This window comes from Biomphalaria glabrata, chromosome 15 (assembly GCF_947242115.1).
Source record: "Biomphalaria glabrata chromosome 15, xgBioGlab47.1, whole genome shotgun sequence".
Classification (NCBI taxonomy): Eukaryota; Metazoa; Mollusca; class Gastropoda; family Planorbidae; genus Biomphalaria; species Biomphalaria glabrata.
In genome coordinates, this window is record NC_074725.1 from 13,658,093 (window position 1) to 13,670,128 (window position 12,036).

At 31.4% G+C, this 12,036-nt stretch overlaps 1 protein-coding gene across 1 annotated transcript; it reads left to right on the plus strand.

The window, feature by feature from the left end:
- Positions 1 to 1,809: 1,809 nt before the first annotated feature.
- On the plus strand, positions 1,810 to 10,795 carry LOC106055677 (EF-hand domain-containing family member C2-like). The gene is made up of 13 exons (XM_013212056.2): positions 1,810 to 1,977; positions 2,866 to 3,054; positions 3,198 to 3,348; positions 3,463 to 3,686; positions 3,897 to 4,082; positions 4,373 to 4,543; positions 5,189 to 5,327; positions 5,733 to 6,041; positions 6,538 to 6,734; positions 7,195 to 7,371; positions 7,815 to 7,969; positions 8,113 to 8,205; positions 9,333 to 10,795. Exons 1-13 carry the CDS (start codon positions 1,936 to 1,938, stop codon positions 9,556 to 9,558), a joined length of 2,259 nt encoding a protein of 752 aa, XP_013067510.2. The 5' UTR covers positions 1,810 to 1,935; the 3' UTR covers positions 9,559 to 10,795.
- The last annotated feature ends 1,241 nt before the right edge of the window (positions 10,796 to 12,036 follow it).

A 12,036-nucleotide genomic window follows, 5' to 3' on the forward strand; every position in this document is an offset into this window, starting at 1 on the left:
TGGCTGTGCCAGGGAATAAAAAAAAGAGTATTACAGTCATGTGAAACTTCTATAAGATAATTTTATTGGTCCAAACAAATGGAAATTCAGATTGACTACAATTGTCCAATTTAGCATTACTACTATAACAATATAGATGGAAATACGAACAACATTCACATACGTAGCATACGCAGATACAAGCCTAGGGCTTTATGAATTAGGCTGGTATGTACTTCTCGGTAACGATCTTGAAACATCATCACTGAAAGTGGGATAAAGGGATAAAGGAGTTTTTAAATTATGAGGAGCTGACCAGTTGACTTGAGCTATATGAATTTACCTTCACCTATCCCTTAGTCTGTTGGACTGTGGGGGCACCATGCAAGATTTGTTGACTGTCTTTCTCCTTGGATAGAACCTCTGTCAGTGGCAGGCCCGTCCATTCCATAATATGAATTACATTATTTTATAATGAAGGTTGTGGTTCTCTTTCGCTAGTCTGTAAATGTTGTTCTAACATTATTTAATTATGTAGAGTTTAATTTAAGTAAAAACAAAACTTTTCTTAGAATAGGACCTGTTGATAAAGACAAAAAATCTGTACACAACATAGCCTATTTAATATTACATGAGAAATTTCGGGCCTCAATTATAGAGATGCATTTGAAATTGGCCGCTGGATAAACCTCGATAAAACCAACGCTATGTGTATCTTGTCTACATTTCAACTTGTACTCCCATTAGTACTGGGTACATAGATGTAGGCTAAATCACGATGTTGCTTGTCAAATAGGGAAAGCAGGAGCTATCTTCCAAAAACTATAAAGGCCTGTCTGGGTAAATAAATCAATACAATCATTATCACAAAATGACGCACCCAAGCTTGCGAGGCGTGGAAGTCATCCATAAAAGTCGAAAACAGGCTAAATGTGACCCAGCAGCGATCATGGCTGAGAAGGATCATAGGCCAACCAAGATCATGAGAAAAAAAAATCTATAAACTTCTAATTTAAATTTATTCAGCCCCATAAGTTACAGTACTGTGAATATTTGGTAGACCATGCACAATCTGTATCTATAGGCAGAGCAGTATCCAGTGACACTTATAATTGCCAAGAAAAATATTTAAAAAAATGACTTATGCATGCCAGCAGCCCAAAAGCAGCTTTTTTTTTGTTTGCCCTCAAACAAGAGTTCATCGGACCAAGTCTTTTCAATTTCACCTCCCCTAGTTGAAATGACTACATAATTAATAATTTTAATGCTCTGTTAAATGCCAGTATAAAGGAAATAATATTAAAGATATTATTTTGAAAGATACAGCTGGAGAACTTCTATAGAAACTGCGACACATTTTAAAGTTCTGAATATAAGGTCTACATAATATTGCACACTTCTTTAATCTTTGCGCAATTCCTAATAGCTTTATAACGTAGTATCAGGCTAGAGCTTTAGAGTAAAACAAAGTCCTGTAATATAGATTCTAACAGTTTTTGAAAAAGTCAAAGAATAAATAAAAATATTAAATTATAAAGTAATAATAAGTTTTAAGACACAGGTAAGAAATATACAGATGTGGCAGCACCCAATATACTACTAACCATAGTTGTCTTTACTTTTATATTGCTCAACTTCCGTTGACAAAAAAATAGTTCGTATAAAAATTCTTAAATTATATTCTAACCCTAAATAAATTAACAAAAAGATCTTATTTTAATTATATACAGATTATTTTTAGTCAATTAAAAATATACTTGAGTAAAAACATGATATTTTTCTAACTTAGTTACCGACTATGCGCTCAAAGATATTTTTGGCGTGTGTATCATAGCAACGCAAGCTGACTTCTAAATTAGAAGCTGTGATGGCCTCTTATCTGCAATCCTTTTAGAACTCTGTTTCTTTTTTTAAAGTATTGTTTTTTTAAAGTAAATTTAGTTCTCAATATACACAATGGCATTGCCTTTTCTCCCAGGAAACTCCTTCAATAAAAATGTGAGTAGAAATCGTTAATAAACTTTATATATAGAATATAGACAGACGGCTAGATCCGGACAATGTGAGTGTGAGTGAGAGTCGAGTGCACTGTGTGACTGTGTTGTGTATAATTATAATATAACTAGTTAGTATAAGTTATCAGTATAATGCATAATAAGACATTGCCACCATTAAGTATAAGACTTCAGAATTTGTTAGATCTAGATCTATATTTAGAAAAAAACAACTTATTATTATCTAGAAGTTTAGAATAGGCCTACTTTATATTGATATCTCTTTAAATTTAAATAGATCTATTTTTTCGTCTGATATTTTAAATGATAAACCTTTATATTGTAGAGGAAAAGAGTCATCAACATTTGAGGTTTAAGAGCTATCATTAAGTTCATGCATGAATATATATGCTACATTGAAATTGTTTATTATTAGGCAGAAGTAAAATCTTGGAATATAAAAGCCCTTAATTTAAACACTGTTAGTCTTTAATATAGATTCATTTTAACTAGTATTATATTAAGTGGACAGTAAACAAGTATAATATAGAGTTATAGATCATTGATTACTTATTCCTTTTGATTTCCAGTGGAGCATAGGGCCACAACACTGGTACATTTCACCATTGGTCTCTTTAACTTTAGGGCAATTACCCTCAGCTGGGTCCATATCCATCCTGCCGTCTTTGTTTACTGATCTTCTCCATGTTTGCTTTGGTCTTCCGGCCTTTCTCTTCCCCTGTGCGTTCCAGTCTAGGGCCTGTTTTGCAATTCTGTTTTTCACTATGTAAGCCCAAGATCATAGATTAGTATAATACCAAGCGTTTTTTAAGATTAACCTTTGCACAATATTTTATTAATTTATGTTGTTGTTTTTTCTTTATTTTTACAGCTTGGTAAGACAAAGTTTCACAAATCACATCACTTTGATTCTGAGAATGATACATTTCTTATGGTGGGAGCTAATAAGCCTGGAATAGGAGGCGAACCATTGTTAGGTCAGAAATATAAACCTAGAAATACTGTGTTTCCTCGAGGTGATGGCACCTACCTGCCCTCTTGGGTAGCTTTTGACAGACAGGTATTTTGAGCCAAATCAATTTAACACTTTCTTAAATGTACTTTTGATAAATATTATTAAAGCCTACATAGTTTATTTTATGAAAATTATTACTGAAATTGTCATATTCCACATTTGCCTTTTTTTTCATTACCGGTATCTAGGTATTATCCTTTGATGCTTACTTTCAAGAAGCAGTACATGAAAAGAGAGAAGAGCAGTACAGGGTTAGGCAATGCAAAATATACTTTTATTTGGAAGATGACTCAATTCAAGTGCTTGAACCACGTCTTAAGAATGCTGGTGTACCTCAAGGTATACATTCTCATTGGCTGAAAAAAGCCAAAGTACTTTAATAAGAAAACTTTTTAAATATGATTTTAATGTTTGAAGAAATAAAGGATTAATATAGCCTAATTATTACTTCAGGTACTCTTATCAGACGCCATAGAATTCCAAGGCCACCACCAAATGATGATGAATTTTACACAGCAGAAGATTTTAATATTGGAAGTGAGATTTGCCTTTATTCAAAAGTCTTTAAAATTGTTGACTGTGATGAGTTTACTCAAAACTTTTTGAGAAAAATGGGAACCAATGTTCAAAGGCCAGCCAGGCCACCAGAAGATCCTTACATGAATTATAGAAAAGCTGTAAGTTGCTAATGATAAGTAAATTTTTTTACATAATAAAAACATGAAGACCTTTCACTTGTTGAAACATATTAATTTTTCTTACATTGCCTTAAAATGTATGATAATAACAATTTTTTTCTAACAAATTGCTTAGTTAAATAATTTTTGGGTGGTATTTTCATGTCTGAGAGAGCAATGAATGTGCAAAACTTGTTTAACTCTATTTAGCTGGATGATGCCATGAGCCCACTGCGTCCATATGAAAAGTATGACACACTCAAACAATTCTTGGATCATGATCGTCATGTGCTGCGGTTTTATTGCCATTGGGATGACTCTGAAAACTTGTTTGGAGATCCCAGGGAGATGATTTTACATTATTACCTGGCTGATGACACCATTGAGATCAGGGAGGTTTGTACTTTAAAAGTAACACATTTATATCAATTTTGGAATACCTTAATTAAAAACAATTCAATAAAAAATTGAAATAATATAAGTTTATAAACACTTTCTTTAAAAGTGCTAATTGAGTGCCTCATCGGCTATTTAAGAAATGAAAACTATTGAAATCTTTAAATGGCATAAAAGTTTGACAAATAATTAGTGTGAATTAATCATTTCTAAAAGTTACATTTCTTTCATACACTCATGATTTATTTTGAAGATTTTCAGTCTTATTAAAATATTTTTTCAAATTTTAGGTTATACCACCCAACTCTGGTCGTGATGCTGTCCCAGTATTTTTGAAACGTGGAAAACTTCCTAAAAATCCAGGCAATCTGCCACAGCCTGGTGTTATTACCGACAGAACTGTGCTTAATGTATTTGGTCCATCTGGTCAGGGCAGTCGATATATTTTAGACAATTTAAAGGTGAGATTTTTAAAATTTGCTTACTGCATTCCACTGGAAATATATGTTAAATTACTTTCATTCACATATTATTTTTGCAATAACTGCAACTAAATCTTTATTTATGAATAGATCCTTAGTTGAAATCAATTAATTAGAGGTTTACATAAGTGACAGGAGGCACGGTGGCTGAGCGGTAAAGCACTTGGCTTCCAAACCTGAGGTCCCAGGTTCCAATCCTGGTGAAGACTGGGATTTTTTATTTTGGGATCTTTGTGCACCTCTGAGGCCACCCATCTCTAATGGGTACCTAATATTAGTTGGGGAAACGTAAAGTTGGTTGGTTATTGTGCTGGCCACATGATACCCTCGTAAACCGTAGGAAAGAAAAACAGATGACCCTTACATCATCTGCCCTATAGACCACAAGGTCTGAAAGGGAAACTTTACTTTACTTACTAACTTATACATAAATGACACTAAATTCTTGAATCTTAAAAAATGCCACTAAAATAGCTAGGCTACTTAAAAAATAACCTATTGGCTATGCCTCTTTACCTTCTAACATATACAGAGATTTGATCAAGAGTAATGAAATCAATTTCAATAATTATAATTCAGTTGTAAATTAGACATATTGTTTTATTTTTGTTGTTGCTCTTTCAGACAGGTGCAGTCAATACTGAGTACTATACAGATAGAGAGCTAACTCTTGGATCAGTCATACTTGTCTGGGGGCGCAAGTTTGTCATATGTGACTGTGATAACTTCACAAAAGAGTATTACAAGAACAAATATAGCATTGGTAATTATAGAGGCTGAAGAGTTTCTTTAAAAGTAATATTCATTTTCCAAGATGTTTTATTGGTCATTATTAATTTAAACAAAATGAATAATGATAATATTACAGTAGCATTCATCATAGCTGCCTGTTCATGTGGTTTGCACTCTGGACTATATTATCACAATAATCCCAACTTTTTCCTGTGGGAGTTTTGGAGTAGGATATAATAATCTTTATTTCTAAAGAAATGTCAAAACTTTAAAAAAATGACTGGAGCTATAACAAAAGTTTTCTTTGCCCAGGAGTAAATAAATCATAGAAATGAATTGAACTTCTTTAAGTTTACATCCTTGTTATTAGTTAAATTCATGAGAAAGAAGTTTTAAACTGATAGTATATATTAAAAAAAAGTTGTTGTTTTTTTAGAGGAGATGACTCCAGTAATGTACAAGAGAGAAACAGCTGCTCAGTCTACAGCGACATTACCACCTTACAATGGCTTTGGCAGTGAAGAGGATTCACTTTGCTCTACTAAAGGCTTGTTGCCAAAGCCCCCAAAGAGAGACTTTGTCAAATTCATGGAGCGAGACAGATGTGGCTTAGAAAGCAATGTATTGAGGTTCCTTGGCAAGATGGAAACCAAGAAGCCCATTGATCAGGACAGAAGATTTATTATCTCATATTTCTTGGCAGATGACACCATTTTAGTCTTTGAGCCACCAGTCAGAAACTCAGGTGAGTGAGCAACATCAAAACCTTTTTATTAAAATGAAAATCAAACAGGGTACGACTCAGAATTTATAAACCATCTCCCGTGATAATCTATATCATTTAAATGAAATAGTTTTATTTCAACATTTAAATTAATTAAATTGCTCCCACTAATCTTTTTTGGTCTCATCTTTTTTTTTTTTTTTTTTTAACTTTTTGCCTTAAGTTTAAGACATTTTACTCTCTTTTTTTACACTTCCTTTGTGTGTCTTATTTACTTAAGTTGTAAAAGAAATAAAAATGTAATGTTGCTTAAGAATCTTGTAGATAATGTTAAATTAGAAATTGAATCTGGTTTAATAAATATTTATCAGCACACACATGCAATATATGATCATAATATTTAATCTTTTTTATGTTAGCTTATGTATTTTACAAGTTATTACAAATGTTTCAACATTCAACAATTTTCAGTCTTTCAAGCTAAGCTTCCATAATTAATTTAAAAATTTGTCAACAGGCATTGCAGGTGGGAGGTTTTTAGAAAGAAATCGTATTAAGAAACCTAATCAGATGAGATACAGTACAGAGCCTTCTCAGTATTATGCTGCCACAGATCTGTATGTTGGTGCCCATGTGGATTTCAACAGTTTTAAATTTGTCCTGATTGATGCTGATGAGTATGCCTTTAAATTCATGGAGGACAACAGCCACATTGTGAGTAGAAACCACTAACTGTGTATTTCTGAAGTTACCTAAAATATATCCAACAAGACCTTTAGGGAGAAAAAAAGGGGTTGTATGATAATATTGGGGAATAATAGATTCATTAGAATGAAACATATATATATATATATATGTATATATATATAGGGTGCGTCAAAAAAATGTATACACACTTTTTTGACGCACCCTGTATATACTTCCTTTATAGATATAGATTCTTTATAAGGGTGAAAGTGCAAGTTATCTTTTATAATCAGGTTCCTGTCTATATGCCAACTAACCTTGTTTAGTGTTCTGGTTTCTTATGGTACTTTTGTCCAGAGTGGCAATTTCAGAATTTAAAAAGTAAACCTTTCCTCATTTTTCACTCACAACTTTGCTACATTTTAATTTACACAGTATAATATTGAATTGTTATTTCTTATTAAGAACATCCTTACTTTGTTTACAGTTCACCAAATCCAATATAGATATTGTCCTTCAGAAGATTGCATCCAGACTGGGAACCAACAAAGAAGATATTCTAGCTTTCTTTGCTAGAACTGATCCAACAGGTTCAGGCTACATTCCTTATGAAAAGTTTAGAGAAATGGTTCTTAATGTTGAGCCTTCTTTGACTGAACAAGAGGTACAAATAAACACAATTTTAACATGCATCTATCAACAATAATGTAAATGATATTTTAAAATAATGTAAGATTGATACAACACTAAAATGGCTACCAAGTAAAAATCATGTGGGTTTAAATTTAAATTGTAAACTTTGAATGTGGGACTAGTTATTGCAATCTGTTTCTATTCTTCAAAAAAAAAACAACACAAAACTAAATAAATGAGCACGATGGTTAAGGGGATCATTAATCCTTTACATAATTATTAAAATTTCAGCATAACTAGGATTTAAACTCAACCTCTAATTACTTATAACTTAAAATTTGTTATAAATAATCAAAACAATACATACTTTTTTAGGATATGCTAAAAATATCAAAAAAGAAATGAACAGTTTGCTTCAGAATCTATTTAATAGTTATGTATTTAATTCTATACATTTATCTATGTTCTCTTCAGATAATGACTGTAGCAAGGCAATACAGTGACAGAAGATCTGACATTATCTTAGATACTGACAAACTAAAATCCATCATACAAGAAGAGCTCAGAAAGAAAAATTATGAGGACTTTAGCATTTTGATTGCCTCTCTACGACAAGAAGACAAAAACTGGTGAGTTTTACTAAGGCACTGGGCAGAGATTCTTTTTTTTTTTTTTTAAATCTTCTTAAGAGATTAAAAAAAAATAATTTTAAAATGAATCAGAATTCAGATTCATGTTTAGAAAGTTATCAATTTATTTATTTTGTTTTCAGCACTGGGTACCTCGATAGACAAACTATAAGGAAAGAGTTCATTGCTCAACATGTGCCCCTGCCAGATGACATGCTTCAAGCTGCACTCTCAGTGTAAGTTATTATATTCAGTTGGCTAACTCTTTGCGATATAAGAATAAGGCACATATATAGCCAATAAGTGAAAGAAAACAAAAGCTGGCTATAAATAGTGATATGGATATTTAGCAATATTGAATGTCATGAAGATAACCCATCATCCATTGTATTCTTAATTCAGTATTCATAATTTCTAATGTTTATTACCATAAAGCACCATTTGAAATCCACTGGGGCATTCAGTAGATGAAGAAGAGAGAATACTGTCACTACTATGTATTTTTGCCTGTTTGCTTTAAAGACTCATCAGATTTTTCCAGTCTCTTTGAAAAAAATATTTTAATACTGAAGGATGAGGTTATGGATCTGGGTTCTTAGATGTTTTGTGCCCATGTAATACCCTGAAACTAAATTCACAGCATTAGAGTTTGATAATAAATTTTCTAGTCAATGACAACATTAATAGTACATTTGTTATCTTATGTTGTTCATTTGAAGATAGCTTCCACTTTAAACTATATGAGTTTGTTCAATAAAAGTTTTCATTTCTATATTTACAATTTTACTAAATAAGTATTTCTAAATCTTTTACTACTGATGCTCCCCAAATAAAAAAATGTACATTTGAGACTCTTCAAGACATTGAAACATATACATCATTATAAAATCATCTTTGTGTTCAGAAATATGTATTATTTAGGGTGCTATTTTGTCATGCAAAAGACATCATCCAAATGATGGTATTTTACTTGGAATAAATTTGACCATTCTGGTATAAGAAAAAGGGTTAGACACTAAAATCACATTAGTGAATTAGTATTCAAATGTCTTCTTCAAAGAACATTTTTAATTTATCCTTTTGCAGACACCTCTTACAAAAATAGTATAAAGGTTCTACTTAGAACCACATTATTGAAATATTTAGTATTACTTTTCTACAGTTATCAATACCCAGAACAAAAAAAGGATAATGATATTAATAAACAAGAATATTGTTTCAAAAAGCTTATGTTTGCTTTAATTTGATTATGTTGAAATATGATATTTCTGAAACTTTAGATATTAATAAAATCATTTTCATTTATTTATTAATAAAATCATTATCATTTTCTTAAACTTACAAAAATATATTTTTTTCCCAGGGCCAAGACAGCTACAAATAACAATGAGCAGGTCTTGTATGAAGACTTCATAAATTCTCTCAATTGGCGTGATTATCCAGCTCCAATGATTCAGTACCAACCTGTCAATGCTGATGACGACTGGTGTGGCACACGAGCACAAAACCAGGTCAACAATATCAACTACACACCACTGTTAGAAAGAATTTTTGGCAGTCTAAAGGACAGACCAGAAATCATTCCTTAAATGTGCACAATTTATGTTCTCAACACAATTTAACTGTTAGAATATTTGTAAAAAGGAAAAGTTTTTAAAATATTTGGAGGAGCTTTTTTGCAAGTGAATACACACTTATTGCTAAATAAATAGTAGAACTTGTTATTAATAAAGTTACTTCAGTTTAAGGGAGAAAAAAATGTGTAATATAAATGTTCATGAATTTTATTGATATGCAAAATTCACGTTGTTATTCTTATAACAATGACCATTTATTCTTTGTTTGTTGGAGAAAAATGTTATATTATTGAATATATACATACAACTTGTACTATCTATTTAGTGCCAATATAAGAAAATTAAATATCTGGAAATACTTTGAATAAGAATAACAGTTTTCATGTGTATTTTGTGACTAAGTATGCCATTTTTTTTAAAGCCTTGCAATTGTAATTTCACTATAACTTAAGAGCTACATGATTAATATGAATTATCACTATAGTGATGCTGTAAAATATACATTTACATTTGTCAATAGTAGGGCTATATATTTAATGCAACTGTGATATCTTTTAAAATAGTAAATATGCAAATTCTCTGTGTATCATTCAACAATATATGTATTGTTTTGTCTCTTTTATACATTGTTTTGTTCCTCATTTTGTTCTATATTTTTTTTATACTTTAAATCTGTTTGATACCAGAATACATTATTTTAATATTTTGAAAGAAAAAAAAAATAAACCCTTAAAAATCCATCTCTTAAAATGTTTTACAAAGAAGTTTTTTTTTTGCAAAAATATCGTAATTTATAAATATATTTTTTTCATTTATGAGAGAAATACATCACACAAAATAATATGAAACCAAAAATTTTGTCTTGCTTTTTCTTTTTAATAATGAACTTTAAAGTAAGGTACACAATTCTATTCAGAACTGAATAACTTTTAGTTGCTTTCCTTGTAATTGTTATTTCCTATGTATATTTGCTGATTGCAGAATAATCTTAGTAATAAACTTGTGCAATAAACTATAATTGCATAACATAAGCCACCCAATCTTCTGCTTTTATGTCTCTAAAGGCAAACTATTTATTTTGATAGGTGACTGAGTGACACAATTACCAGACAGCCACAGCATAGCCAATATAATATAATATACTAAGCTAAAGTTAGTAGAAGATTATCCCACTGTATATCTATGAAAATAATGGTAAAAAAATGTTCAAATCTTTGCATTAAATAAAGAATACTGTACTGAACTCATACTCAGTCTCGTCCTATAAATATATTAATTTTTTTTCTTGATGCAAAAGCCAATAAACTAAGATTAATGGTGATATATTGATCCAAAGTCAACATTTAGTTTAAATACATATTACTTTAATTTTAATTTAAACAACTAGTAGAAGTATGTGGATGAAGGTTAGCCACATTAATGAAGATGTGGTAATGGCTCGATTTAGTATTGGTAGTTAGATCTAGAGATGTGCTCTTAGGGGGGGGGGGGTACATGATTTTTTTTTTACTATGTCAGGAGTAATACAAAAGTAATAGAGACTAAATCACCAATAAAATGTGTTCCATTCAAAAGCCTTATTAGAAATTTGAGTGATATTTAATATCAAAGTAGAAAGAAGTTCTTTGCACTAATGCTGTCAAGTTGACATTGCAAGAAGACTTGTTCATCTAATTGCCATTACATTTTTAGACAAGGACGTACCAAGATGACCTTGATAGAAATCGACTAGAAAGACTTGCAGCGGCCAAGAGAAGGTTAGGGGAGGACAGAGTGTCGAAATCGACCATGGCATTACCATACAACCCTGCCCACAAAAAGCCTGCTTGCCTTGGCATAATATACATCCATTGGTAGAGCCTAATTCTCAAAATTTGTGAAGTTTGATAATGATTTGAAAACTGAATGCATGCATATGTGGGTTTAAGTAGGCTACTGTATTTTATTTCTACATAGAGATAGGTAAAAAATTATTTACAGTATAATCGCAACCTAATGATGAAAACAAATACTGCCAAAGTGGTTTTATATCTCAGTGAGCAGGGACAGAAGAATTATGACCAATAGCCAACAATGCTTTAAAATTAACATCAGTGTTGGATTCAAAAAGCTGACAAGTGTTAGTAGTTTTAAATACCTCGGAGCTATAACTAGTTTCAGACAAAAGAACCAAACCTGAGCAACTGTATAGAATCGCACAGTCCACAGCAAAAACTATCTGGAAAGACAATAGGCATATAGACCTTGACACTAAAAACAGACTGATAAACTGCTTGGGTGTGGCCACATTCTTATATGCTTGCGAATCTTGGACGCTAAATGCAGAATCAGAGAAGGGGATCCTAGCAATACAATTGAGATGCTATAGAAGGATCTTAGGTATCACATACAAAGACCGCATCACAAAAGAAGAGATTAAAAACAACCACTGTAAAAAAAAAATGCAAACTAAAACTTTATGGCCATACCACAAGGTCCTCGGGGGCTTGC

What these genes read in the sequence shown, in the direction of transcription:
- LOC106055677 (XM_013212056.2), top strand. Translation starts at nt 1,936, where the DNA reads ATGGCATTGCCTTTTCTCCCAGGAAACTCCTTCAATAAAAAT. An exon ending in ACACCATTGAGATCAGGGAG is followed by an intron (nt 4,083 to 4,372) that starts GTTTGTACTTTA and finishes TTCAAATTTTAG; the next exon opens with GTTATACCACCCAACTCTGG. An exon ending in CTTCAAGCTGCACTCTCAGT is followed by an intron (nt 8,206 to 9,332) that starts GTAAGTTATTAT and finishes TTTTTTTCCCAG; the next exon opens with GGCCAAGACAGCTACAAATA.